General features: G+C 46.1%; 1 protein-coding gene across 2 annotated transcripts in view; it reads left to right on the top strand.

The window, feature by feature from the left end:
• Positions 1-7,993: 7,993 nt before the first annotated feature.
• Positions 7,994-25,880, top strand: part of Scara3 (scavenger receptor class A member 3) — a 29,728-nt gene continuing 11,841 nt past the window's right edge. The window contains exons 1-4 of one of the 2 annotated variants that reach the window (XM_035452625.1): positions 7,994-8,276; positions 21,003-21,101; positions 22,234-22,353; positions 25,125-25,223. In XM_035452625.1, coding sequence (XP_035308516.1) covers positions 8,270-8,276; positions 21,003-21,101; positions 22,234-22,353; positions 25,125-25,223 — 325 coding nt within the window. In that variant the 5' untranslated portion in view covers positions 7,994-8,269. The remainder of the gene's footprint in view (positions 8,277-21,002; positions 21,102-22,233; positions 22,354-25,124; positions 25,224-25,880) is intronic. The other variant, XM_027390303.2, reaches the window with a different exon arrangement.

The following is a 25,880-nucleotide window of genomic DNA, read 5'->3' as shown; positions in this document are numbered from 1 at the left end:
TAATGAGACCCTCCCTCAGGAAAAAAGAAAGAGAGAGATACAGAGACAGTGACAGGGAGTCAGACAGAGACAGAGAGGCAGGCTTTATCTGTCATAGTCTCTGGGTATATTTACTGATTTCAACTCTATGTTTTGAAGTAAAATTACCTTTTCTGGTCTTGGCTATCCATATTGTGTGCTTATTTTAACAAGTTATTTGTTGTCGAGGACTATAGAAAAGTTCTATTATGGAATGTCTTAAGGTCCAGTCTCCGGCTTCAGTAAACAGGAGCACCTGAAAGCTCCGGCCCACTATTGTATTGCTAATGCCAGCAGGTCTACTATTGTTTACCATGGCCTCTGGGTAGAACGCCTCCTAGTTTGCATCTCTATGGGCCTAAGCATCTGAATAGACCTCTGCACCTGGGCAGAGGTGCCAGGAGTGTAAGTAACATGTAAGGATGGAGAGTTACCAGCCATCTAGCAGAGAGGAGTCAACAAAAAGACAGAAATGGCCTCCTCATAGCCATAGAAGCATGGTTAAGAAACAGCCAAGAAGATGCTAAATAAACAAGAGACTCTAGTTTTACAGCATGGAACTGAGCGCTCTTTAAAGATGACAAGATGTCTGGGTTGCTAGGAGTCTCCAAGCCCACACTACCCCACTCAGGCCAAACCTCATGGCTGTCGTGGCTTGGAGCCGAGACCTGCCCGGCCCGGCTATGACAATTTGTGTTTATCAATCAATTATAAGAGTTTTTAAGTAAACTAAGAAAAACAAGGACAGTAATCCTTTGTGTGTCCCAGGTTCCCTTTCTTTTACATTTTTTTAAATTTTTATTTGTGTGTCTGTATGTATTTGTGTGTGTGTCATATACCCATGAAGATGGAAGAGAGTGTCAGGTGCCCTGGAGCTGGAATTCTAGGTGGTTTGTGAGCTGCTTGGCATGAGTTCTGGGATCCAAACTTGAATCCTCTGGCAGAACAGCAAGTACTCTTAACCCCAGACCCTATCTCCAGCCCCCTTTCTAAGAAGCTGTTACCTTTGATTGTGGGGCCTTTCCAAAATTTTTATGCAAGTAAAATTTGTTCATTTTTTTCTTTAGTCTTTGGATCTCCTGTCTTTTTTTGAGAATTTCTTTCTTTAGCTCAAAGATAGACCACTATCCTCCTCATTTTAATTTAGCTTCTATTGTGCTATTTTTATATATGTATTTCTAACCATAAGGAAATGCATGTATGTGACTCTGTGTATATGAGTGTTTGGGGGGGTGGATAAAGTAGTGGTCTAGCTTCATTTTATTCTAGACTAGTACCCTAATATATAACATTATCATCAGAGAAATTGTGTTTGTCACTTTTCCATTTGCTATGGTAAAATACTTAAAAGCAACTTAAGGGAGAAAGGGTTTGTTTTGGCTCACCATTTGAGGGTATAGTCTGTATGGCTGGGAAGTCATAGCAACAGGAACTTAGAGCAAGTGATCACGTTGCATCCACAATCATGAAGCAGAGAGCTGTAACCATAAGTCTTAACTCCAAGCCGCCCGAGTCCTGCTGCCACGTGGGCACTCCCTGCCAGGTAGCCCAACTTCCACCCGCTACCATGTTAAGATCCCAAGTAACACACAGAGACTTATATTAGGTACAAATGCTGCTTGGCCAATGACTAGGATTTCTCATCTGCTAGCTCAGACTTAATTATCATAAATCTATATATTTTATAAGACTTATCAGATACCAGTGACAAGTGTCCTATCTTCCTGGGCTCACATGGCGACTCTGCGCTTTCTCCTACCTTTCCCAGAATCCCCCTTGACTCCTAGTCCCACCTATCTTGTTTCCTATTGGCCAGCAGTACTTTATTTATCAACCAATAAGATAATCATATACACAGAAGGACCTCCCCCACCATCTCCTCTTTTCTGTCTAAATAAAAAAGAAGGGTAACTTATCTTTTATAACTGAAGAAAACTATAACCATAAGTATCTCTCTTCAAAGACCACAGAAGGATAATATATAAACTCTAGAACTGACAGAGACATCTGGCAGCCTGGACAGTCACCCAAAGTTCCTCTGTAATGTTGGGGCATCCATCTTCATCCCATAGGCCACAGTGTGTCTGGCAGACTTCTCCATTTCAACAGGAACCCTTCAGTACTGTCTTGTTTTGTAAGTTTAGCAGTCACTTTCTTGTGGGTCCTACATGTCCAGTTTATTCAGCAACAAACAGTCCTGGCAAGAGCAGTTTCTTGCCCAAATGGTTAATCTTGCCATGTTGAAAGCAAACTCCATAACGAGCTTTTTCGATGCCCATCCTCCTTTTTGACGTAATTGGTGTGCCAGGAGCAGTTGTGTCTCACTGTCAAGAAAAACCCTAAACCATTTAAATGCCATGTATTCTATAGGTCTTTGAAAGATTTGAAGAATATCTATCCATCTCAAATACATCTCTGTATATCTAGAAAACTTAATTAACCTACTTATAATTTTTTACTATTATAGGTGACTATATAATTTTTATTTAATTATGCATATCACAAAATTGACCTTAAACTTGTATCAATAAATGAAAATCCATACCAATGTAAAGTATTTATCTCCATATCCTATTCCCTTTTTTTTCTCTAAAAGGAGATTGACTGTGATCATTACCATTTATAACCAACCCCATTTAAATGAAAACAAACATTTATAAACAATATTTGGGAATTTGGGCATCTTTCATTCTAAACTGCTTCCTGCTGGTTGGGGGCGATGTCATGGGGATCCTGAGAAAACCCAGAAATTCTGGCTGTAGTGGTCTATGCATCATCTCAGCTGTTTTGGATGTAGGATCAGTTGGGCCATTGCTTCAGGGGGTTCTTGCTTTTAAACACAGTGTAAACCTTTACAGGTTTTTCTTCATCTGAATCTGTCTTTATTGTAAATCTTTACCTTTTTCTGGCCATGCAGTCTTTTAACTGTTAAACAACACCACCAAAATTAAAGCTGTGGCTTTCTTAGCCACTGATTTCCAAGATGGTGGAGGTACGTTTACCATCAGCTCTGAGAGCTGTGCAGTCCCTGCCATTGCCAGCTGCGTGGGGCACGAACCCATGACTCTGAGATTAAGAGTCTCATGCTCTACCAACTGAGCCCTACAGTTTTTTCCTCTTAGGCTGAGTCAGGAAATCTCTCTTAAAGGAATAGAATCTCTGCTTGTCTCTAGCAAAACGGAGACCACCCGAGAAAATGCTGCTAACAAAAAGACCTGCTTGTCTCTGTTCTTTTGCTACTAAAATCCCTTTTTAAGATTTTGTGAAGTTTACATGGAAGTTCGTAACACTACCGACAACTGCCTGGGTTCTGCCGCCACTTGACTAGTCGAGGGAAGGCGACTCGCTGAGCCTGGCAGCTGGTGGCAGCAGGTTGCCCTCTTCCTTGGGGTGTGGGGTGATCCCATTCACTGACTCCATCAGAGAGCTATGAAGGCCAGTGATCAGCCCACTTTCTTCTTTTTATATAGTTCAGGATCCAGCCTAGGGAATGATGTCACCTGCAGTGGGCAGGTCTTCCTACTTCAATTGACCTAATTAAGAAAACTCCCTGCAAACGTACCCAGATACCTGTCTCTCAAGTAAGTCTAGATTTTATCATGTTGACAACTGGGAAGAACCATCACACTACCCTGTCCATGCCAAGTTAATTTGTCATTTCTATGAATGTGAAGTTTCTCAAACAAACTTAGATCTCTATCAAACTTTCTAGTCTGTTCATCTGATTGGTTTCTTTATGAGTATGCAAAACATTGTTTTAATTACATAGTTTTTCCTTTAAATTTTTTCAATTCTTTTATTAAAAATGATTTACTTATTTTTATTTTATAAGTATTAGTGTTATGCCTTCTTGTTTGTGTGAGGGTGTTGAATTCCCTGGAGTTGGAGTTACAGACAACTGTGAGCCACCATGTGGGTGCTGGGAATTGAACTCTGGTCCTCTGGAAGAGTACCCAATGCTCCCAACCACTGAGCCATCTCTCCAGCCCCCCCTTTTTTTTCAGTTCTTGCATTGTGAAATCATTTGTATGAATTTAAAAATGATTTTTTTCTGAGTTAAACAGAGATACTATAATTGCATTCAATTTATACATCATTTTGGAAATATTCAAATTTTTATATTCTTTTTTCCTGTTTAGGTGAGGAATATGTCTGCAAGAAACTTAAAGTATTTTTGTCATTATTTACTTTTAATTAACAGAGAGACTAGTGAGCATTATGACATTTTTATACTCTTAGGCCTTTATCTAGCATATCCATGATGTGAATCTTATATACCAGTTAGCATACACACAGCACAATCAGGTATCTTGAGAGAAACTGACAACCCTTACTTAACTTTAAACACTATTTTTAACAATTGTTCCATTTTATTGTAGTTATTATTAGTCTTTACTATATCTAACTCACCAGTTAAATGTTACTATAGGTCTAAGTATAGGAACAAACAGTGTATCTGTGGTTTGTGCTGTGTCTATGGCTTCAGGTTTCTACTGAGGGCCTGGGGACCTATTCCCTAGGCATAAAAGGGGGGTTAGCTAAATGTGTGTCCTATTAGTTTTGATTCTCTGTAGAGCTCTGAGTAGCATCCACTGATAGTGTTCATTGCCCAAGGATGAAGAGGCTGTGTGTGCAGAAAGACTGTTCTGTGTGGTAATCAGGAGGAGGGGGGAGACTTCTGAGCATTAAAGCTTCTGTGCCATGTAGCAGGAAAAGTGGAGATGCTGCCAGAGGCCTCATCCCTTGGGAGATGGGAGGTAGGAGGTGTGCAAGAAAGCAGCCGGGACTGGGAGGTTATGAACCAGAGGCGAAGGAGGAGGAGTGAAGCTTGCAGGAAGAGAAAGGACTTTTGCTTCAAGTAAAAGAGAACTGGTGTCATGGAACTCTCTGGAAGACTTAAAAGCAACACTTCTCAGGAACACTGGGCTCCTCATCTTCATAAATCCCTGGTACATCAACTGTCAGTGGGCAAATCTCCCCCTGGTAAGGACCTTTGCCTTTAGCCATTTCCTTTGACTTTCAACATAGGTATGGCTTGTGTGTGTGCAGCCATCCACAGCTGCCCCAATGGAGGTGAAAATGGTACCAAACAGTCTCCCCACCCCTCTCTAACTACCACAACCCAGGCCTCTGCTCTGACCTTCAAGCTCTCACCCTCTCCCAAAGGCCTTGTAGCCTCATTCTTCAGTGAGAGGTGTTCCAGTCGACCCCGGCCCATCTCTATGGTCATGGGTAGAAATTACCTGGACTTACAGATGAAAGTGGTCACCCAAAGGCTGGTGTAGACTCTGTTAGACCCCCATGTGCCCCCCTTTTTGCTTTGTGGCAAGACTCTGCTTTTGCTCACTCTAAACAGCACAGATCTTTAACTCCTGCTGTGTACTACCCTAACCCCTCCTCAGTCCATAAAGCTGAGTTCTTCTCCCCAGAGTCCCTTTGGGCCTCAGAATACCTTCTGCATCCTCATGGCTGACCCCTGTCCTTCGGGGCTCACTCATGGTCCATCTGCAACCAGAATCGTCAGTTTTCAGGATTCATAACTGATGTTCCTGCATGGTCAGAATAATGGCCAGGATGCAAACAAATATCCTCAAACCCAGAAAGGCCCTAGAAGTGGCACCTTACTCCTTCACACAAGGGTGAGGCCCTTCCCCTGATAGCTACAGAAAAACACGGATGAAATGAAGGTCTCCTTTGTAAACTCATTCTGTCCACAAATATCTAAGCACTTTTCTCAGTACTTTAACAAGTAGTGAATTTAACCTGCCCAAGTTCAAATCCCACCATTATCACTGACCAGCAAGCTAAATATATGGCTAAGCCTTTTCATGCACAGTTGTCTGAATAACAGAGACAATGGTGGTGTTTATTTCACAGGACACCGGACAGTGTGTGATGGTTAATTTTGACAACTTGACAGGACCCAGAATCATCCAAAAAACAAAGATCCGTGAGGGATGTTTAACTGCAGTGAGAAGAGCCACCCCAAATGTAGGTGGCACCATCCCAGGGCCTGGGATCCTAGATGGAATAAAAAGGGAAGAAAGTCTGGCAGTGGTGGTACACACCTTTAATCCCAGCGCCCAGGAGGCTGACTGAGGCAGATCTGGGTGAGTTCGAGGCCAGCTTGATCTACATAGCCAGTTCCAGGACAGCCAGGACTATACAGAGTAAACCACTCAGAGGAAAAAAAAAAAAAAAAAAAAAAAAAAAAAAAAAAAAAAAAAAAAAAAAAAAAAAAAACCAACTGAATAAATAGGGAAGAAAAGAGAAGGTGAGCTAAGCATCCACTTCTCTCTGCTCATTGACTATACACAATGTAATCAGATGCCCCACCTTCCTGTGACCACAGCTAGAGAGGCCATCACACTTTCCCTTCTGTGGTAGACTGTGTGCTCAACTCAGGAGCCCAGATAATTTTTTTCTTTTTTTTTTGTCACTGTTTCATCATAGCAACAAGGAAAGTAACTAAGGCAGAGGTCAAACAAGTTATTGAACAGGTGGCTACTGAGATGAAGTTTCTTTTGATGGATATGACTATCTGCTGGGCACCTCCAAAGAAATGCCCTGATGTAGGCTGTGATTCTCAGAAACCCAGACTCCTGTGGCAGACTTAGTGCCCTGGCGTCCCTCCTTCCAGGTAGTGTGAATTTCTGCTGGTATAGTGAGGGGACACCTTTTGCCAACTGTAGACTTCCCAAGGCAAGGCCAAGTAGAGTGCAGGTGACTGAGCTTTGCCCTCTCTAGTCTGCTGGGTGAGTAGCAGTGTCTCTCTTTACCCAGGCCCTCGGTGCTTCATTCCAGCCTTAAATGAGGAAGACATGCAGGGGCAAGAGTGGACAGCAGGGCTGTAGCAATCAGAATGTTACAGGATGTGAGCCTCAAGGCAATAGGACACATGTTAGAAATAGAAATAGAGTGAAAGAAAGAAAGAAAGAAAGAAAGAAAAAAAGAAAGAAAGAAAGAAAAGAAAGAAACCCTCCCTCTACCCCAACAATGATAATGGACTAGTAAGTCCATTTGGGAAATGCCCCAAAAGTGCTGGGCCAGGAGGTCATTTATGTAACACCATGTCTCCCAAATCGGTCAGAGATTTGCGGTGGGGGTGGGGGGAGGCGTGTCCAGCTCTCCTCCACCAATCAGCTTTCTTTATATGTTAATCTCAATGTTGCCATCTCCAATCTCCACTCTTTAACCACAAGAAGAGGCCAGGCTAGGTCGTCCTCACTCTGGAGTCCCTGCTCTTTGCTCTCATTCTGCCACATCTCTGTGCTGTTGCTTAATTGCTGGCTTTCCATTCCTTACTGACAGGTGATGTGTTCCCCACCTTCCCCCAGAACTTAGGGCAGGATCTGGAAGTTGATAGGTGACTGGTAAATGCATGGTTAACATATGTTCATTTAATGCTAAATGACACACAGACTCTTTATGACAAGAGTCAACTCGGTGTCTGAAATAGCTTTCCCTCTAGTGTCCTTTACATCAATGACCCTGCCACATGTAGCAAGATTTGGGACTGTTCAGGGTCTAGTTCTCCCATGCAGACCAGAAGTTCAACATTACTGAGCTTGACAGTGGCAGCGAGCTATGACAACGAAGAGGTAACAGCTACAGTTGGCCAGGACTGAGGGGGCTACCTGGAAGTGGAGGCTTGCTGTGCAGGGGGTGTGGATGTGGAGAGCACAGACCGGTGCAAAACCAACAGTTGGCAGAGGGCTGGTCCCCCAAAATTCTTGCTCCTCCAAGATGGGCTAGGGAACTATGCAGTTCTGAAATCCAGGGTCCCGGTACGGTCCACGCCCATCACAACGGTAACTGTGCTATGGCCCTGGGTGGCGAACCCTCCCTCGCACCCATCGCCGTGCACCAGGGGCACAAAGGGCCCCGGCCGCGGCAGTTTTGAAAATATCAAGGAAGTTGATCTGGGCTGGGGCCCAAGCGGTGACGACGAGTGAGGGCGGGAGGAGGAGGGAGGGATGCGCGCAAGGCCAGGACGGCGGGGCGCGGGGCAGCACAGCTCGCCCGGCTCCGGCGGGCAGCGCAGCGGCCCCAGCCTGCGACCCCCGGGATCCTCCTCCGGCCACGCCGCCTGTGAAGCTACACAGCTCCGCATGTATCCCCACGCGAGCCCCAGTCCCGCGGGCCGCGCCTAGGGGCGCCGGTAGTTGCTTGGGGAGGACCCCGGCTTCCTGCTCCATCCAAGGCTACTCGAGCACCACCGGGCCCTGCAGAGGCCCGCGCAGAAGGGACCATGAAAGGTAAGCAGAGGCCCTGGGAGCACAGAGATCACCCTTTCCTTCCCACCATACACGGGCCAGGGGCACCCTGGAGCCTGGAGCAGGAGGGCTGAGAGTCCCCAATGCTGGGGAAGGTATTCCAGGTCGGGGATCCCCTGATTTTCTTTTTACTATCCCTGAGTAGGTAGTGGGGCGGGGAGGTGGGGGTGGGGGTGGGGTAGGGACAGAACTGGATGGGACAGGACAGAAAGAGTCCTAAGTCCTGGAAAGGGAAGAGACTGAGGATGAACCATCATCACACATGGTCCTTGCAGTGCCGGCCTCACCGCCATTGCTTACCCCTCAAAACAAGTTTAAAGTCCAGAGACGATTCTGATCCCAGTTCCCAGGGACCACAGAAAGATGTTTGGTGTAGATCACAGCTGGGGCTCCTTCAGGCCCCACCCAGGCTTATGCTGCTCTCTTCCACCAACTTTGACCCCCTCCCCTCAAGACAATCATGCCCGTCAGAGTCCCAACTGAGTCCTGCCCTTCCTGACATCTGAACCCTGTCTGACCTTCCCTGACCTCTGGCCTGGGGACCAGACAGAGTTGAAATAGAAAAAGGAACCCTTCTTGACTCCAAGCTGCTGCTCCTGGGTCCTGGAGAGTTCCCTTCCCGGCCAGGGGAGAAGCAGGCTTTGGAGGAGTCATGAGGTTTGGGGTACTCTTTCTGGTACCTGTTGGTAACCTTCCTCCAGCAGCCCAGGGGATGCTTGCGTTCCGACAGTGAGAACTTCACCGCTTTCCCCTTCCTAAGAGGACTTTGGGATGGTATCCTGGGCTCCAATCCTACACTCTCAGGTGTTTCTGAGAAGGTGCCAGGAGGTCAGGCCCCATCTGTCAAGCCTGCTTCAGTAGGAGCAGCTATGGTTTGTCTCTTTGGTATTCAAGGGTTGGGCATTCAAGTGAAGAAGGGGCTTCACAGACAACTCTCTGACTCAGTTCAAGCCCTGCGTTGTGAACCGGAGGAAATGGAAGCCCAGAAAGTAGAATGGACTCTGAATGTGACACCTGTTCAGCACCCCCATGGGACCCACACTAAGTTTAAAGGGTCACCGGTGGTATCGTGAAATTCATAATGTTTTTAACAGGGGTTCTCCCCTTCCCCCTCTCATTGCATTGAGCACCAGGAATTTCATAGCTAATACTATGGAAAAAGCAGCCTACAACTCATTGCTAGCCAAAGGGTCTAGAGCCCAGGACTCTGACCTGCAGTCCAGAAAAGGCCTGTTCCTTTCTGCTTCCTTCCCTCAGGCCTCTGGCACCTTCTGACAAAGCTTTTTGATGGCTTCACAGGGTCTTAGACTGACCTGGGTGAGCCACGCAGTTATAACCATGCCTGGGAAGAGACGCTGGCAGATGAAGAAGAGCCTTGCCCCCGGGCCCCTGCTCCTAGCTGCTGCATCTCTGGAGCTCTCTCCAGAGATGTGGTCCTGGGCAGGCCATTTTCTAAAACTTCTGAGGACACATCTCACGATAGTCTACAGGACCCTCCGGCAAGTCCTGGACCTTGCCAATGGTGCTAGGATGCTAAGATTCTCAGAGTACTTTTGACCCCATCCCCATCTCCACCCCTCCCCCCATAGACAAAATATAAAAAGGCAAAGATAGAGCTCAAAACCTGTGCTGGGGACACAAGAGCAAGCGTGAATGAATGTTTCTTAGGAAGTCCCCAGGAAGGAACAGAGGCAACTGCGAATCCTGCCTGCTCACTCCTGCTCCAATTCTGGTGTGTCACCAGGTTCCAGGATAACTCTCCTCAACAAGCTTCAGGGTAGCCCTTTAGAAACCTTCAGTGATTTATTCTGGCACCCCAGGGCCTTAAAGGGTACTGAGCTGCCAGGAGAGAAAATGATTGACTCCCAGCATGCCTCACCCAGCAGCCAGAAAGAGCCATCACCTCTACCTGTGATGGAAACTGCAGGCAGGGTAAATGGAAACAACAAATAGTTGGCCTTTGGGATCTTCAGAGTGAAGGTTTTTTTTTTTTTTTTTTTTCCTCACTGGAGTAAAAAAAGCATGGTGCCCTTCAGAGCAGGGGAGGGAGGGAGGGAGACTTCCCAAACAGGCCCTTCCCCAAGGGAGGGTGACTTTTCTGGCTCCTCAAGGCCCCACCAATCTTCCAATTACATCTGCTGGCAAAGGACCATTATGTCCCCTGCTCAAAGCAAACAGTGATGAGATATTTTGTGGAGGGAGGCAGCATTGGTGCGGACAGCATTTAAACCAGAAAACAGGCCCGTTAGAGCACCCCAATGTCGGGGGTGGGAGGGGGGCCTGATCTGGCAGCCCATGTTTCTGCTGATCATGGATGGGGGAGGGGGCTTCTGTCTGACAGTGGCTGGCCAGGCCTCCCAGGTAGTCATGTCTTTTTATCTAAGCTGGCACCTGGCCTCTCTCACACACAAGCCTAGGAGCAAACAGCTGCTCTTGGTGACAAGCCCACCTCAGAGTTTCCCACTGACTTGTGAGCCATTAACAGACACCTGTGACAGGGGATTGACCAAAAGCCCTCCCAGAGTCTCCCAGAAGTAGCCTGGTTGGCTGTAAAGACAGAAGCTCAAACTTCAAAGATGCCCAACGTGCAGCTCAGATGTGGTTGTCCAGTCTTAGTTCATCACTTCTGTCTCTGGGTTCCTTTCTCCTGAGTATTCCTTGAGGCCCAGGAGCTCTGGGCCCCAGTAACACTTGGTGAACGGAAGTGATATGGTGGAGGGTGGTGGGAATCATGGGTTTGGTGTGTCTCTGTCCCTGAGAGATATGTGGCTCAGCCCAGAAAGGAGACTAGGGTCAAAAACAAGGAGCTAATGGCACAAAGGTGAAAAGAGACACCAACTGATCCAGAAGCCCCAGAGGTCACAGGAATTTGGATGCTAGAGGTCAGCTCCAAACCATCAAAAAATTCTCACTAGAAGGTTGTTACCCTGCTACCCATCTGGGATAACTTTAAAACCAGAAGACTCATATCCTCAGAGCTAATTTGTGAGAGAAGAAAAAGCATGCTGCTTTGTAACAGGCGCTGGTAGACAGCTTGGCAGTTTCCATGGATGCACAGCTGGTCTGGGTGTTAGAATTGGCATCTGGGGTGGTGTGATGGACTCTGAACTCTTGCTTATACTCCACCTGTATTCAATTATGCTCTCTCTCTCTCTCTCTCTCTCTCTCTCTCTCTCTCTCTCTCTCTCTTTCTCTCGTGTGTGTTGTGTATTGTGTGTTGTGTGCTGCAGTCAGCCCAGTCTTGCACAGCCTAGCTTTATAAACACTGCACGCCATAGGCCCCAGTCCCCTCATCAAGTAGGCTGGATGATGCTACAGAGAGGTGTCAGAATATGGGGTTTCATGAGCATTCTGTCTGCCCATTCTCTGGCTCTCAAGGGAGCTCACAATACTTGTTTATTGTATAATGTGTTAATCCTAAACACACACTGGGCTGAGTTCTTTTAAATTGAGGTTCACACCATGCTATCCTCAGAATGGAGCCCAGGAAGTTGATAAGATACATACTTCTATTTAGTGAACATGTATTGACCAGATGTTAGATGCCAGGGTTCTTGTAGTCTTGGGACTACGGTCCAAGAAGATACAAAGAAGAGCTTAGATACTGACCTTTCTCTCAAGGAGCTTTCCTTTTGCTACGACATGAGGTTTGTACCCCATAATTGTGAAAGAGGCTGGAAGCAGTCAGGGTTACAAACGAGGCGTCAAGGAGGGAGTGCATGCTGGTACTGACTCTTCTGGCTGTTTTTTTGTTTGTGTTTGTTTTATGTTCCATGGCCGTGGATGTGAACTCCTGGGGTCTCATTGGGCACTTTCCCAACTGGACCTAGAATGATTGTCCCATTTATAGTTCCCCAAGGTCCTGGCCTGTGTTTCCAGTAATGTCAACATCTCTTTTGGAGACTGCAGACCTTTCTTCACTCCCATCTGAACCCAATGGCATAGCTGCTTATTCTGGGATGTCACCCTCCCCCTTCCAGAGAGCAAATATATGTGGGAGACCTACTTCGGGGATGAGGCACGGCAGCTGAAAGGGAGGCAGCTTCACTAACTCTGTGGCAGACCCCAGGCATGCACATCCAGGGACAGCAATGGATAATCAGGGCAGGTGGTTAAGAAAAACAAAGGGGGTGACTTGAACAATGGACTCCCCCAAGCTATCTGATCCAAGTTGCCCTACCCTTGACTCATAACTAAAGCACTTTCTTCATTTGCTTACTCTTTGGGACTCCTTCTGAGTCCACTGTATCTCCTATTGTCCTCAGAGAACCTGAAGGGCTTGTCAGAAAAAGGCACATTTGACGCCTCTCACCAGGCTCATTCATTACTTTATCCCTCTTTTAACTTTATCCTGTGTTGGAAAACCCCTACTTTTAGAGGGTGAGAAGAAGAAAGCAAGCTCACAGTGGTTTAGGACACAGGCAAAGAACTAGCAAAGTGGGGGTGGGTGATCAGGGGCAGGGAGAACTAGCGGGCTGGTGGGGTTGGCAGCGTGTGCTATGGTATGGGCTCCATCACTCACAGGCAGAAGTCAGAGGACAACCTCTGGGAGCTAGTTCTCTCTTTCCATCATGTGGGTTCCAAAGATTGTACTCAGGTTATCAGGTGTGGCAGCAAGTACCTTTACCCACTGAGCCGCCTCACCAGCCCATGTGTGTAGTTTTTTAAATTAACAAAAGGTAATGGGGAAGGTAGAACTTGTGCTTCATATATGCAAAGCTCAGGGTTCAATCTCTAGCACTAAAATATTTTAAAAGATGTTTTTAAAAAGATGCATGTATTTTCCCCAGGTAGTAAACTTAAATCTACATTTTTATGGGACATCTTTGTAACGTTCCATAGTATAATTCTATGATTGTTTAGTCAACCTTTCATTCACAGGCATTGAGGCCATCCACATCTCCACTCAGGTTTATTGTAGCATGCAGCGGTCGACTCTATAGGTACTTTGCTGGCTGCATTGTTATCCTCTTAGTATAAAGTTCCTAGAAGGGACACTGAATCAGAAGAGAATACTCATTTGCATATGATTAACCGAACACTGATCTGTTCAGTAAATACACGTGGAGTCCCTTCCACACCTGTTCACCTGTGCTTGAATGAGATGCAGATGTCTTGAAGGAGCCAGTGAAAGATAAAGGGCTTGGAACTCAGTGTTGTCAGACTTCTCAGAACTTCTGCTACCTGGGGTGGAGAAGTCTTCCACAGTGCAGAGAAAACAGGCTGAGCACCGACAGCCTGCCGAGGAGAGAGCTACCGACTTTCTGACCCTGCAAAAAGCTATTGGTGGGGCTCAGGATGTGTTGTGGGTAGGTGGAGAGCAGGTGGACAGGCTTAGTGTTGTAGAAACAGGGAAGGCATGGGAGCAGGGTGCAAAGAGAGAAGCTGGAGCCCATTCCTGCAGGAGGATTGACCGTGGTGCTCCAGGGAGCAAAGCTGAGCTGCAGCCCTGGTAGAGCTTGAGACCAAGGAGCTTCAACCTCAGGGTTGCTCTGTTCACAGTCATGGGGATGAAGGAATAATTCATCCCAGCCCTGGTATTATCCAGGACAGCATTCTCCCACATGGGGCACCTCTGAATCCTCATTCCACAGGATCAATCAATGAATGTTTTTCCAGATTGACAGGAAGTTCTGAGGTCAAGGCAGTCTGAAGAACACAGAATTAAACATGCATTTAAATGTCCTTCTTTTTCCCTCAAGACTTTTTGAAATATTTGCTAAGAGCTTTTTTTTTTTTCCCCCACAAAGGATGTTTTGGAACCATGCTCTGTGGACACACTTTGTAAAAAGGATTTCTTGGAAGTTAGAAATTGGTCCTGAGGGTGATGGGGGTTGGGATGTGGTAATGGATGACAGCTGGGATTAGGTTCGGGACAGGAAAATAAGACTACCCAAAGTGGCTGCTACCCTTACTCTACATAGGAGTATGCCTCATGCTACTCCCCTCTTTGCTGAATTCCTGGTACAGGGAGGGTTCCATCACTGTCTTACAGAAGAGGAGGCTCTGAGAAGGGTGTCATGGGAAAGGCAGCAGCAGGGAACTTGAGAAGTGAGAGATGGTGGCATTTCTCAGAGCAGGTAGGCAACAAGAATCAAGCAGACTGCCAGCTCCCATCTCTCCCATCCCACCAAATTCTTGGGGCTCTGGGGAGTGGGGGAGGGGCTGTTTCTACTTAAGATTCTAGTGTGGGTGTGACAGGGACCAATGCTGCCTGGGCCGAAAAGTCCTAGTTCTCTTCTCAAATAGATGCCATGTCACCCATTGAAGAACTGCTTAGAAGTGGGGTAGACACAGGGGGTTATCAGAGGGTTAGAGTTGGCTTAGGCAGGTCCTGGTTAAGATTACGACGAAAACCGGGTGACCCAAAATGCCAACAGTGGGTCAGTCACAAGGGAGAGGAGAGGGAGTATATTGCTTAGAAAAAGGCAGGGTTAGGATAAATCAAGAATGAACTCACAGTTTCTGTAGTCACCAAGAACACAGCAAGAGATCACAGAGGGAAGGTCCAGAAGGAAGTGACAGGGATAGAAGGGACATAGTATGAGGGTGGATACTAAAAAAGAAGTGAAGAAACTACAGGGGCAGGAGGCTGTAGCTGCTAAGGCTAGCGGGCTGAGCTGAGCATGCAGATCTGAAGGTGAGGAGGAGGCCTGGCTCCCTGGGAGCTCAGGGGGACAGAGGATTCCCACCAGGCTTCAGAAGAACCCACAAAACCATGGAAGGGGGTATAGCAGGCAGTTTCTGATGAAAACAACCCTGGGACCCTAATTATAGCATTCCCCAACCTTAAACTATAGCTGTCCTGAAACTTTAAATATAGCATTGGCTCCTGAGAAGGCTTCCCACATCTTTATTTTTCCTGTCCCAATTGGCTGTTTGGAAAACCCACTCTGAACTCGGCTGAAGATAATCATTAAAATATGTCCCTTGGAGTGCCCAAAGACCTTCTATTCAGTTCCTCGAATCTCCCCCTTCTGCCTTGCGTGGAAGTGTTTGGGCCCAGAAAAGGAAACAGAAAATGGGATGAATCAATCACACATTTCTTGGCCAACCAGAAGAAGCTGGTGTTAGGGACGGTGGTTGAACTAGCAGATGGTTAGCACTAGCGCATCCAAGCTGTTTTCTACCAACAGAGGGGAAAAGTTGAACCAGGTTTGACCCCCAAAAAGTCAGCAGCTACTGCAACCAGGTGCCAAGACATGCCCATATCAATCCAATGTTCTACCTGGCTCTTGCAAGCAAAAGCTTAAAAACAAGGAATCCTTCCTCTCTGGCCTTCCTTCTGGCATTAAGTTGGAGATTATGCCCCCAGGTACCAGCGGAACAGAAGCATGCTTTCAAACCTGCAGTGTTTGCTGTTACCTTATGAAGCTGGTTTGCAATGCTGGCCTTTAAAGTATGTTTGATGTTTTCCCGTTTTTTTTTTTTTTTTTTTTCAAACACATTGCCTACAATGTGGGCTACATGAAGAGTAGCACTGGCTGTGTCTTCTCTAGGTAAAAACACTCTGCCATTGTCACAGCTCAGAACCCTTGAGGCCTCAGGACAAGGGAGACAGTGACTGGTTCCCAGAGCCTTAGATATTTGTCCCTTCGAGATCCCCAGAGCACCATGCTGTTCTAGGTGTCCCTCAGAGGAGCTTCACGAAAGTATTTAGGTCTAGACATGCCTCGTCCTCGCCCAAGTCCATCCTGTTCCTGGTGCTGAAAGCTGCATGAGGGAAAACAGAAAGCAGGCATGTGTCTGTGAGGAGGCTACTCCTTCCTAGAAGCTAAGCCTGCTCCGGACATCTCCATTCTATCAGAACAAGGCTTTCCTTGCTGCTCCAGACACCCAGCAACCCTTGCATTTTGCAGAGAGGTCACTGAACTTTGGGTAAATCTAAAGTCCTAAATGTTATATATGTTCATGTCCCCACCCCTCCCTGCCACTCCTCACCCAAACAGGAATCCTTCTAGTTCTAGGAAAAGAATGTCTTATCCTGTCTCTGGCTAGCTCTGTAGAAGGGAGAGAAGCCCCACCTACACACTGCTGCCTCCCTCAGCCCCCACCTCCCCACCTTCCACTTCCTGGCAGTTCAAGCCTGAACACCATCACCACACCACACCCCCACACCCCGCCCCAGTGATTACTTTGACTCTGCTGTATTAAGCTCTTGCAAACCCCAAGCATCAACACTCCCTTGGCCATAGTGAATACCAAGAATAAAACAGATTAAAACCATATTTCTAATGGTTAATTTTCATTTGTTTTTAAATTAAAATGAGGTCATGATTAAACCAACAGAAAACATTCAGGCCTTTGCCAAGAGTCAGCAAGCTACCTTGACTGACTCCCACTGCAGCATCAGCCCTGGGCTGACCTGAAGGAATGACGCCAGTGCTGGGGGGTCTGATGAGTACCCAGATGTCAGGCCTGGCTGGAAGGGTCCTGCCCCAGCTCTCATGTGCAATCCGATAGCTGCTGCGTGTGTATTGGCCCCAGATTCCTGGACACCAAGGAGCCATTACTATTCTAGGGTCTTTGTAATGGGACAATAGTGATTCTGCCTTGTAAGTTCCCTTCTGAGAGCTAGTATACCCAACACTAAGTCACCTTGGCCCAGAAGACTGGGAAAATGGGGAGATGAAGGAAAACTCTTCTCCTGCCTCAGGGGACCACATTTGGTCCAGCACCAGGGTGTGTCCTGGCTCCCATCTAGTTTCCATTCATCTTCTCGCCAGCCCTCTCTTCCTCCAGGATTTCCTCACAATGTCTGTATGTTCATCTGGTGTCCAACCAGAACAAGCTCAATGAGACATAAACACCAAGTTTGTACTCACAAGAGGATTGGCTTGAGGAAGCCCCACAAATGCTTTGGATTATGTTCTCATTAAAGTGAGAGAGGCTAAAGTGGCAAGCTGCCGAAGTGTTCCGGATATAGGCCAATCAGAGTCCCTAAGGGCAGGACTCTACACTGGACAGCAGGAAGTCAGGGGACTAGGAAGAGGAGAAACTCTCTCTGGGGACTGGGGAGGGCTATGAGTTACAGAGCTGAGATGTCACCATGGGGAAGAGAGCCAACACTCAGGTCTAGAGAGAACTGTTACTTCCCCTCTGTAGACCACTCCTTGCAGTACAGGAAAGTGGTGGTCCTTATTAATTCCCATTTTGCTAATGGCAGGCAATTTAAGGGCTCTCACTAGGGGAGCAAGGGCGTGACAAAGCTGCTCTGGGAGGGGTGTTTGTTGAAGGCTGGTGTCAGCCAGGCTTCATTTAAATCATCCCAGATTCCTTGCAAAGGCTATAAACAGTGGAGTGATGAAATTGCCTCTGGAGCCAGAACAGGGAGGAGGCCCTGTCACGAAGGAGGGCCAAGAAGCACCACTAAGGAGTGGGGAGAAATGAGGGGCATGGACAGGAAGGAAGGGGAATCTGTCTCTGAGGGGCTCAACGGGAAGATCTGAGAAGCCTCCAGAGTGCAGTATTCTAAAGAGCTCGGCTGAGCTGCACCGCCCTCGCTAGCTGTTAAGGTTCTAGTTAGACAAGCACAGAATGGCCCAAAGAATTCTAGTCCACCTAGCCCAAAGCTTTTGGGAAAGAAATCATTGCCCTGTAAACTGTAAGCTGCCAGGGCAAAGCAATCCTTGTAAACTGCTGATTGCTGAAGGGATCACAGCCTGAGCTGCAAAGCAAGGCTGAAAAGGTTGGTTTCCCCCGATGGTAAAAAGATGTGTGGTACCCCATACACCATGTTTCCTGTCCCCTTCTCCCTCTCCCAACCTGCCATTCTTTACAGTGTTTACCAGCAGCCATAAACACACACACACACTCCCTCACCCATTTATCAAATCCAGAGACTAATTTCTCACACCATATCCTTCTCAAGCTATTTGTCAGGATTAGGGCAGTGGAGTAGGAGTGCTTTTAAGCCTCAAAACTTTCATCTTCAGCCTCCCTCAACTCAGCATTCCTCAGGAGGTGGGACTCTGAGTCCTGGGATCTGGAGATCCTTAGATCTCAGATGTCTGCAGGTATAACTGTAGAATCACTTGCAAAAGCAAAATGAAAAATTGTTCTGCGGTTTCAAAGCTGAGTTTGCTGCACCTTTCTGTGAACCAACATGCTCCCCTTAGAACTCAAGCCCTGGGCATGAGAGTTGGCTGCTGAGTTCCACAGGGGTGAATCCACGACCCTGGAGAACATGCATCAAGGGGCTTCCTCCAACGTCACCTGAACTGTGACAGAGCTGGGAGCTAAGCAGAGGGGGCTTATGGCAGTGATGGGACCTTCCTCGGTTCCTTCCCATGAGTCCTCTCAAGGTTGCCTCTATTTCTCAAGTGTTCTTGCCTACTGTTTTGGTTTCTTGTGTTTATAAAACACAAGAGAGCTATTAATCATTGTCACAGCCCTCAAAGTTCTCTGCCTGCTCAGTGACATACCTGTCCCTTCTCATTTCTACCCTCTGATCTTGTAGTTGCAGGAGCAATACTCAGAACTCTGCAGAACTTTAGCTCCTCACTCCCAGTTATAAGATTTTTGAATCCAGATCTTGGCTTCTCCACTTGTATTGTGTGTACCGTTGGTAACATTCTTAATGTCTTTGGCTCTCAGTCTTTTTCACCATAAAACTGATACTTTAGGCTGTAAAATTTATAGGACTGTCATGATGATTGCCTTGAGGCCAGACCCCACACTTTGCCACATTTCAAAAATGAAACATAAGGAAAACAAACTAGGAGTGGCTGTTTCCATCATAGTTGGGAGTTTTAAACTTTAGGTAAGAGGTAAACGACAAATGCATTACCAAATGCATTGCTGAAGTTGAAAGAAAACAGAAGTCTCCAAGGATTAATCAAAACAAGCCCCAAAAGAAGATGAATTCTTGGAAGAGAAACAAGAGGAGGAGGATAGGGGAAAGGGAAATGGGGGGTGGGGCCTGACATTTAATCTAGGAGCTCAACCCTGAGGGGAACAAATATAGGGTTGATGAGAACATGTGACCATGAAACCTACAAGGGGTAGCTGAGTCCCTGCTCCCACAGCAAAGCCTGAACCCCACTTGTATCGCAGCTGGTTCCTCTAAAAATGGGGAAGGAGAGACCCAGGGAACTAAGGAAAAGGGTCCATTTGGCTGAGAACTGACCAGAGAACCCAGCATCTCCAGACTCCAGAGGTACAATGTCCTTCCACCACAAGCCTTTCACCAACAATTTTTCCAATGTACAAGATAAAAATATGGAGGCAATGGGAGTTAAATTCATAAATATGTATGTTTTTATTATGAGACTCATTGGGGTATATGCTATGTAGTTAGAAGTACAATTTTTATACCCTTCTTTGATAGAAACTTATCATTAAAATATCTTTATAGTCCAATCCAGTAAATTCACTTGCAGGAATTGTATAAAGTCATTTTATGTATAGAAAGGGGGGGACTTTTTTAAATTAATTACTTGAGCTGTAGCTTCAGATGCCATGGAAATGGTATATATGGTTTGGGGCTGGAGCGATGGCTTAGCAGTTAAGAGCACTTGCTACTCTTCCAGAGGATTGGAGTTAATTCTCAACCCTCTTGTCAGATGGCTCACACTGGCTACAACTCCAGCTCCAGGGGAATCCTATGCCTCCTTTTGGCCTCTGCAGGAATTGCACTTACATGCACATACTACACACAGGCACACACACATACACATAATGAAAAATAAAATATTTTTGTGGCATATATGGCTATTGTTAAGACACATAAGCAGAACTTTCTTTTGAGAAGCCCACAGTCACACTTGGATACATTCAGTTCTTCATGTTAAAATCACATCTTAATGAATTTTAACTCTTCATTTAAAAAATGCTAGTCATGACATGTCTGTGCATACACATACACATCTTCAGACTAAATGAATAAAATAATTTACATTTAAATATTTAAATAAATAAAACTATTTTTAAAGGGGGGGTGCCAAAGATGCCTTTTCTAAGTAATTTAGGTTCCATCTGTGGCTTTTATCCCCATTTCCCAAGTCCAAGTTGGCCCCACAGCTTGGTCTGCCTCATATTAAAGCTCCTTCCTCATCATTATTTTCCTAGGGAAAGGAGATGGGAGGGGAAGGAGAATAGTTTACTCAATAGTGAGATGCATCATTTAGGTCTTACTTAGGAGTCACCTGGCCCAGGACCCTTTCTCCTCCGTGATCCCTTTATCCCTCCGTGATACCCACCTTAGTGGGTATCCAGTGAAGTACACACATGAGGCAGAATACACTCATCACCTGTCTGCCCATCTCTCGAGTCCTGCTTCCTCCTTTCTAACTGGGTGAACACAGTCTTGGAGCTTATGCAGGGCCAGATTCAGATTTGTGCCTGCAGCAGGGAAATTCTGCTTCCGTTTCATGTGCTGGACCAATCAGCACACTCTTATATCTCTTTGTTCCACCCCCAGAGGTCTGAGAGAGATACAGACTAGGTGGGCCTGTGTGTCTTCCTAGATTGTGGAAAATGGGCACAACTCTTTACAGATAGGTAGGATATCTTGGCAACTTGGCCTACATCTTACCTTTGCCTCCATTTCTCAGCTTACATAAGGTCACCTGGGGCTCAGGTGGACTGAATTGGACCTAGGGATTGGGTGGGTATGAGATATGAGCCTTGATGCCATATGGGAAATTGGAGAGGGGAGGGAGCATCTTGGGGTTGAGGTAGAGTCTGACCCAACTGGTTCCATTGCAGTGAGATCAGCTGGCAGTGACAGGGATGTACTGTGCATTACTGAAGAGGAGCTGGCTGGTGAAGACGAGGAAATGCCATCCTTCCCATGCACCCAAGAAGGTAAGTACTCAGGGAGCCCCTATGTCCTCTGTGAGATAAGAGTTCCATGCCTTCATCTTCAGACTGGAGAGCAACGTGTCCAAATATGTGGCTTCAGAAATCTCACTCTCATTTTCCTGCTGCCCCTTGGAGAGTAAAGGGCAGAGCTGTGTAGCCTGGGACTGTGCAGGATGGACAAAGCCAGCATTTGGCATGTGTCGTATGCTTCCAGGGCTCCACATGAATCCTTATAGGAACTCCTACCATTTCCCCTAGCCAGACACTGTGCCTAAAGTCTCTCTTCTGCTTTGTTGCTCATGTTGAGTTGCTGGTTGGACTAGGGCCCTCCGTGGCATTTGGTATAGATTACACCTGTGTTCTTTCCTTGACTGGACACTGTATTTACCATTGATGCCCCAGGGCTGCCCTCAGAATTTTGAATTTTTTCTAGTGTGCCATGTGGTCCAGGCACTAAGTTGGTAATCACTTGTGGTAATCATCATTTGCAGCTAGGCTGAGCTCATCTTGGGGCCATCCTATATTCTCAGCAGGCACTGGTCACCTCCCAGAGTTCCCAGGAACACCTGCTCCCTCTTCCCTCTGTGCAGCAACCCGACTAGTGGACTTTAAGTCCTTCTTTGGTTTCCAAGGCAACCGCAGCTTATTTGTCCAGTTTGAAAACTGGTGACCAACGTAACACGGAAACTCTCTGTAAAGCATCAGGATTTGCTCATTCTGAAGAATTCTTATGGCAGGAGAGTCTCAGTGCTATAACTCAGAAAGTCATGGGCAAACTGGGTTATGTTGAGCACACAATAGAGCATAGATAGCACTGGGCAGGGAGGCGAGCAGGCTGCTGGCATCAATGGGTCATCGGTAGGACCAGTGTAGCTCACTCTGTGGGCTGAATGAAGATACTGCCAAGAAAGAATGACAGATAAGGCGGGGTGGGGTAGTCTCTGACTCCTCTATTTCAGAAAGTTCTAGAAAGTCATTCTAGGTGGGAGCAAGTAAGGGATAGAAGTGGAAAACTCCAGTTGGGAGCCTGGCTTGAAAAGTAATGAGGCAGGCCAGAACAGGAACATGGAACTGAGCATGCCACTCCAGCCTTCGCCACTGACCCAAGCCACTGCCATCTCCTTGTCCTCTGAAGGTCGGTCGGGACCCCGCTGCAGCCGCTGTCAAAAGAACCTGTCTTTGCACACGTCGGTGAGGATTCTGTACCTCTTCCTGGCTCTGCTCCTTGTGGCCGTGGCTGTGCTGGCCTCTCTGGGTGAGTTCAGAACTCCTTGACTCTAGTTATAGGGGAGTGGCTGATTAGGTGTCTACACCAAAAATACCCCTGCATAGACAAGCACTCCACATCTGTCACCTGTCACCCAGACAGGCATCATCCTGGTTCGGACATCATTGTGGCTAATCCACTAGGAGATTAGACTTACTTCTAATCTCTGGTTAAGAGTTAGCTGTAAGATTTTGAGTAGAAGAAAATAACCAGACAAGTTAGACAGGTCTGTGTTGGAATCATGTGGGAGTTTTCAGAACTACCAATGTCCCCTCCTATTCCCAAGGTAATTTTCAACTCTCCGGTGAATCTGTTGTAGATCCCTGGGTTGTGACCCCTGTATCAAGTGGCTTCTATGACTGTCCATGGTCTCTATGTGTGTTGTTCAAGATAAGATTGGGTACCACCTGCATCAAGATTACCTTCAGTATTCATTAAACTATAAAATCCCGGGTCTTACTAAGACTTGCAAAATCAGAGTTCTGCAGGTGAGGCCAGGAGACCCAAGTTTTGGGGTTTCTCATACACAGTGCAGTTGGTGTGACCATGGTGCTGTCGTATGGCTGGCTCAGGTAGATTCTAGATTCTAAGAGTTTAAGGTAAATTGTCTAAAGTCAGTTTGGTCACATCATACTAAAACCTGTTTGTCCCAACCTGCTTGAGACCAGTGACAAAGCTGGGAGTAGTGAGAAGCGAGGAGGCCTGAGTGACCTTCACCCAAGGTACTGACCTGAGAATGAACACCCTCCTGGAAAGGCACTTGGTCCTGCTCCTAGTTGAGGGTATTTGGGGACCAACACTGGCTGTATTAGTTACATTTCTTTTCCTATGACAAAAAGCAGCTTCAGGGAGGGAGGAGATTCATTTTGGCTTATCATTTGAGAGCAGTCCATCATGGTGGGTAAGGCATGACAGCAGGAGGACAAGGCCAAACACATTGCCTCTTCAGGCAGAAGACAGAGAGCAGAAGGAAGGTAGAGCCCAGCTATAAAAATCTCAAAGCCCAATCCCAGTGTCCTACTACTGTAAGTGAGGCTCCACCTTTCAAGGGCCGTACCTTTCAAAACCGCGCCACCAGTTGAGGACCAAGTGTTCAAGAACACGAGCCTATAATGCACATTTCACATTGACACCATAACAAGATGTGAAGGCAGAAAAAATAAAGGAAATGCCTAAACAAACTAATATATAATTACAAAATGGGAAACATGAAGGGAATAGGGAGAATACATGGAATGAGCCCCTGGCTGTTGATCCAGTAGACGTTATGAAGCATTAGAGTCATAATAGCAATTATTGGGTCTATTTCTTTTCCTTTATCTACATATGGGCTCTTAATTGAGAGAAGGCTCAAATAGAATAACTATTGACAACTATAAAGCACTACCCCAACCCAGGAGTATGTGAGATTGTCCCTAGGATCTCTCAAACATGTCACTGTTACTAATTAATTCAACCTCTTGACAGATCTGAGATATACAGTGTTCATGAGAGCCTAGAGATTCTAAATCACTTGAAACCATAAGGGTTTGAGGTGCTAAGACCTTTGGAGGTCTCTGCCTCCATGATTTCATTTCATAGATGATTGTGTTCATTCTGGAAAAATTCATTGACCTGCCCAAAGTCACCCAACAGACTTTATATCAATCTGATTCTAGAAGCTAAGTTGCTTTGGGTGATACTAATTCCATTCAGCCTGATGTGGCCTTCAGAAGATCTGTGTCAGTCATCAGTCCAACCTGTACTCTCTCACCACTGCCAGGGCCATCCAGGCTTCTTCTGGCTAAGCCCAGGAATCCTGTTTCTACTGAGACATACTCTAAACCCTGTTGACACAAAAGCTTTTGTAGGACTGGGGTTGAGCTAAACTGGAAGGTAGCATAGACTGCTCTAGAAGAAACCTTGTATCAAGGATTTGTACAAATCAAAAGGTTAGAGTCCAAACATTTATCTCAAGGGAAAAATCATGTCCTCGCAACCATCATAGATAAGGGTTATTTCTAAGATGGATCATTGGCATATCTATACAGCAAATTTTGCTCATAAGCTTAGGAGAGGAGGCACCTTGAATGTCCTCAGTGACAGAGGGTTTTTTTTTTATACCCCTGATGTACTCTTACATTGATCACTCTTAAATAATGGTGAAGACACCAAAGGTCATGATTTTAAGGTTAGTTTTAAACCTCAATAGAAAAATGTTCCTGAAAAACCAACCTATATGCCCTCCAAAGAAAGAATGGAAAGGTAGTAGGAAGAAAAAAAATGTCTGTGATGCCATACTTATAAAAGCCAATTAAGAGAAAGCAGATGGGATGGTCAGAGCAGCAGTTTTGCATTTTATACTCTAAAGTGTGTATCTATGTGACTGTCAAGGGGGTATCTATGGACACATCACTAGAAGAAATAGATACTTGAAGATACTGATGACAGCTAGTGCTCTCTGGCTGATGAAATTTAGATTAATTTTATCTATATACAAAATTTTATCTATATACAAACATATACATTTGTGAATTTTTACTATCCTGTCTTATGAGGAGGTCTTGTTTCTAAAACCTGGGCTGGTTAGTGAATTATTATTCTTGTAATGGGACATGTGCTGAACTCAGGTAGAAAGAAGCACCTTGGCTTGGTCATTGTGAAGCCTTTCTCCTGGGAGAAGCACAAATGGTTTCAGTGGCAGGCTGATAAAAATGATCTCACCAATGATGGCTATTTCTGAACTAAGACCCAGCCTGGTGTCTCTTCTGTTTCCCCAGTTTTTAGGAAGGTGGACTCTCTTTCAGAAGACATCTCCTTGGCCCAGTCAATCTATAATAAGAAGCTTGTGTCGATGCAAGAAAATCTTCAAGGACTGGGTAAGATTCTAGTGTCCACAAGCACACAGGCCCTCCATCCATGTTATCAAAAGATGGACAGGTGCTGCCTACTCTCTCAGACCAGCCACTGATCCCTGCTTCCCTCTCTGACTGAGCATCATCCATCCAAGGAGGGCCGGGATGCTGGGATGCAACAAGATCTGGGGCAGAGTTTCTATATGGGCCATTGATCTATCCACAAACCATAGGCAGACAAGGAAAGTGAGCATGGTCCATTCTCAAAGTGCCCTCATGCATCTCAAATGATTTCTAAGACCTTGCAAAGCCTCCTGCTATATGAGCCCCTTCTGAGTCGCCTGCCTTAAGCTACAGCACAGCTCACAATGGTCTCTCTTTTGTTCTCCAATCAGGAGGACTCTAAGAGAGAGTGAGTCAGCAGGAGCCATAGCAGATATGGGTTTAGAGATCATCTCTGGGGGCTGGAGAGATGGCTCAGTGGTTAAGAGCATTGACTGCTCTTCGAGAGGACCTGAATTCAATTCCCAGAACCCACATGGCAGCTCACAACTGTCTGTAATTCCAGTTCCAGGGGACCCAACACCCATGGCAAAACACCAATGCACATAAAATTGCAAAAATAAATAAATAAAATAAATTTTAAAAAGATCATCTCTGTTGCAAATAGAAAGTGCTGTC

This window comes from Cricetulus griseus (genome assembly GCF_003668045.3).
Source record: "Cricetulus griseus strain 17A/GY chromosome 1 unlocalized genomic scaffold, alternate assembly CriGri-PICRH-1.0 chr1_1, whole genome shotgun sequence".
NCBI classification, from domain to species: Eukaryota; Metazoa; Chordata; class Mammalia; order Rodentia; family Cricetidae; genus Cricetulus; species Cricetulus griseus.
This window is presented reverse-complemented; position numbering and strand designations above follow the sequence as displayed.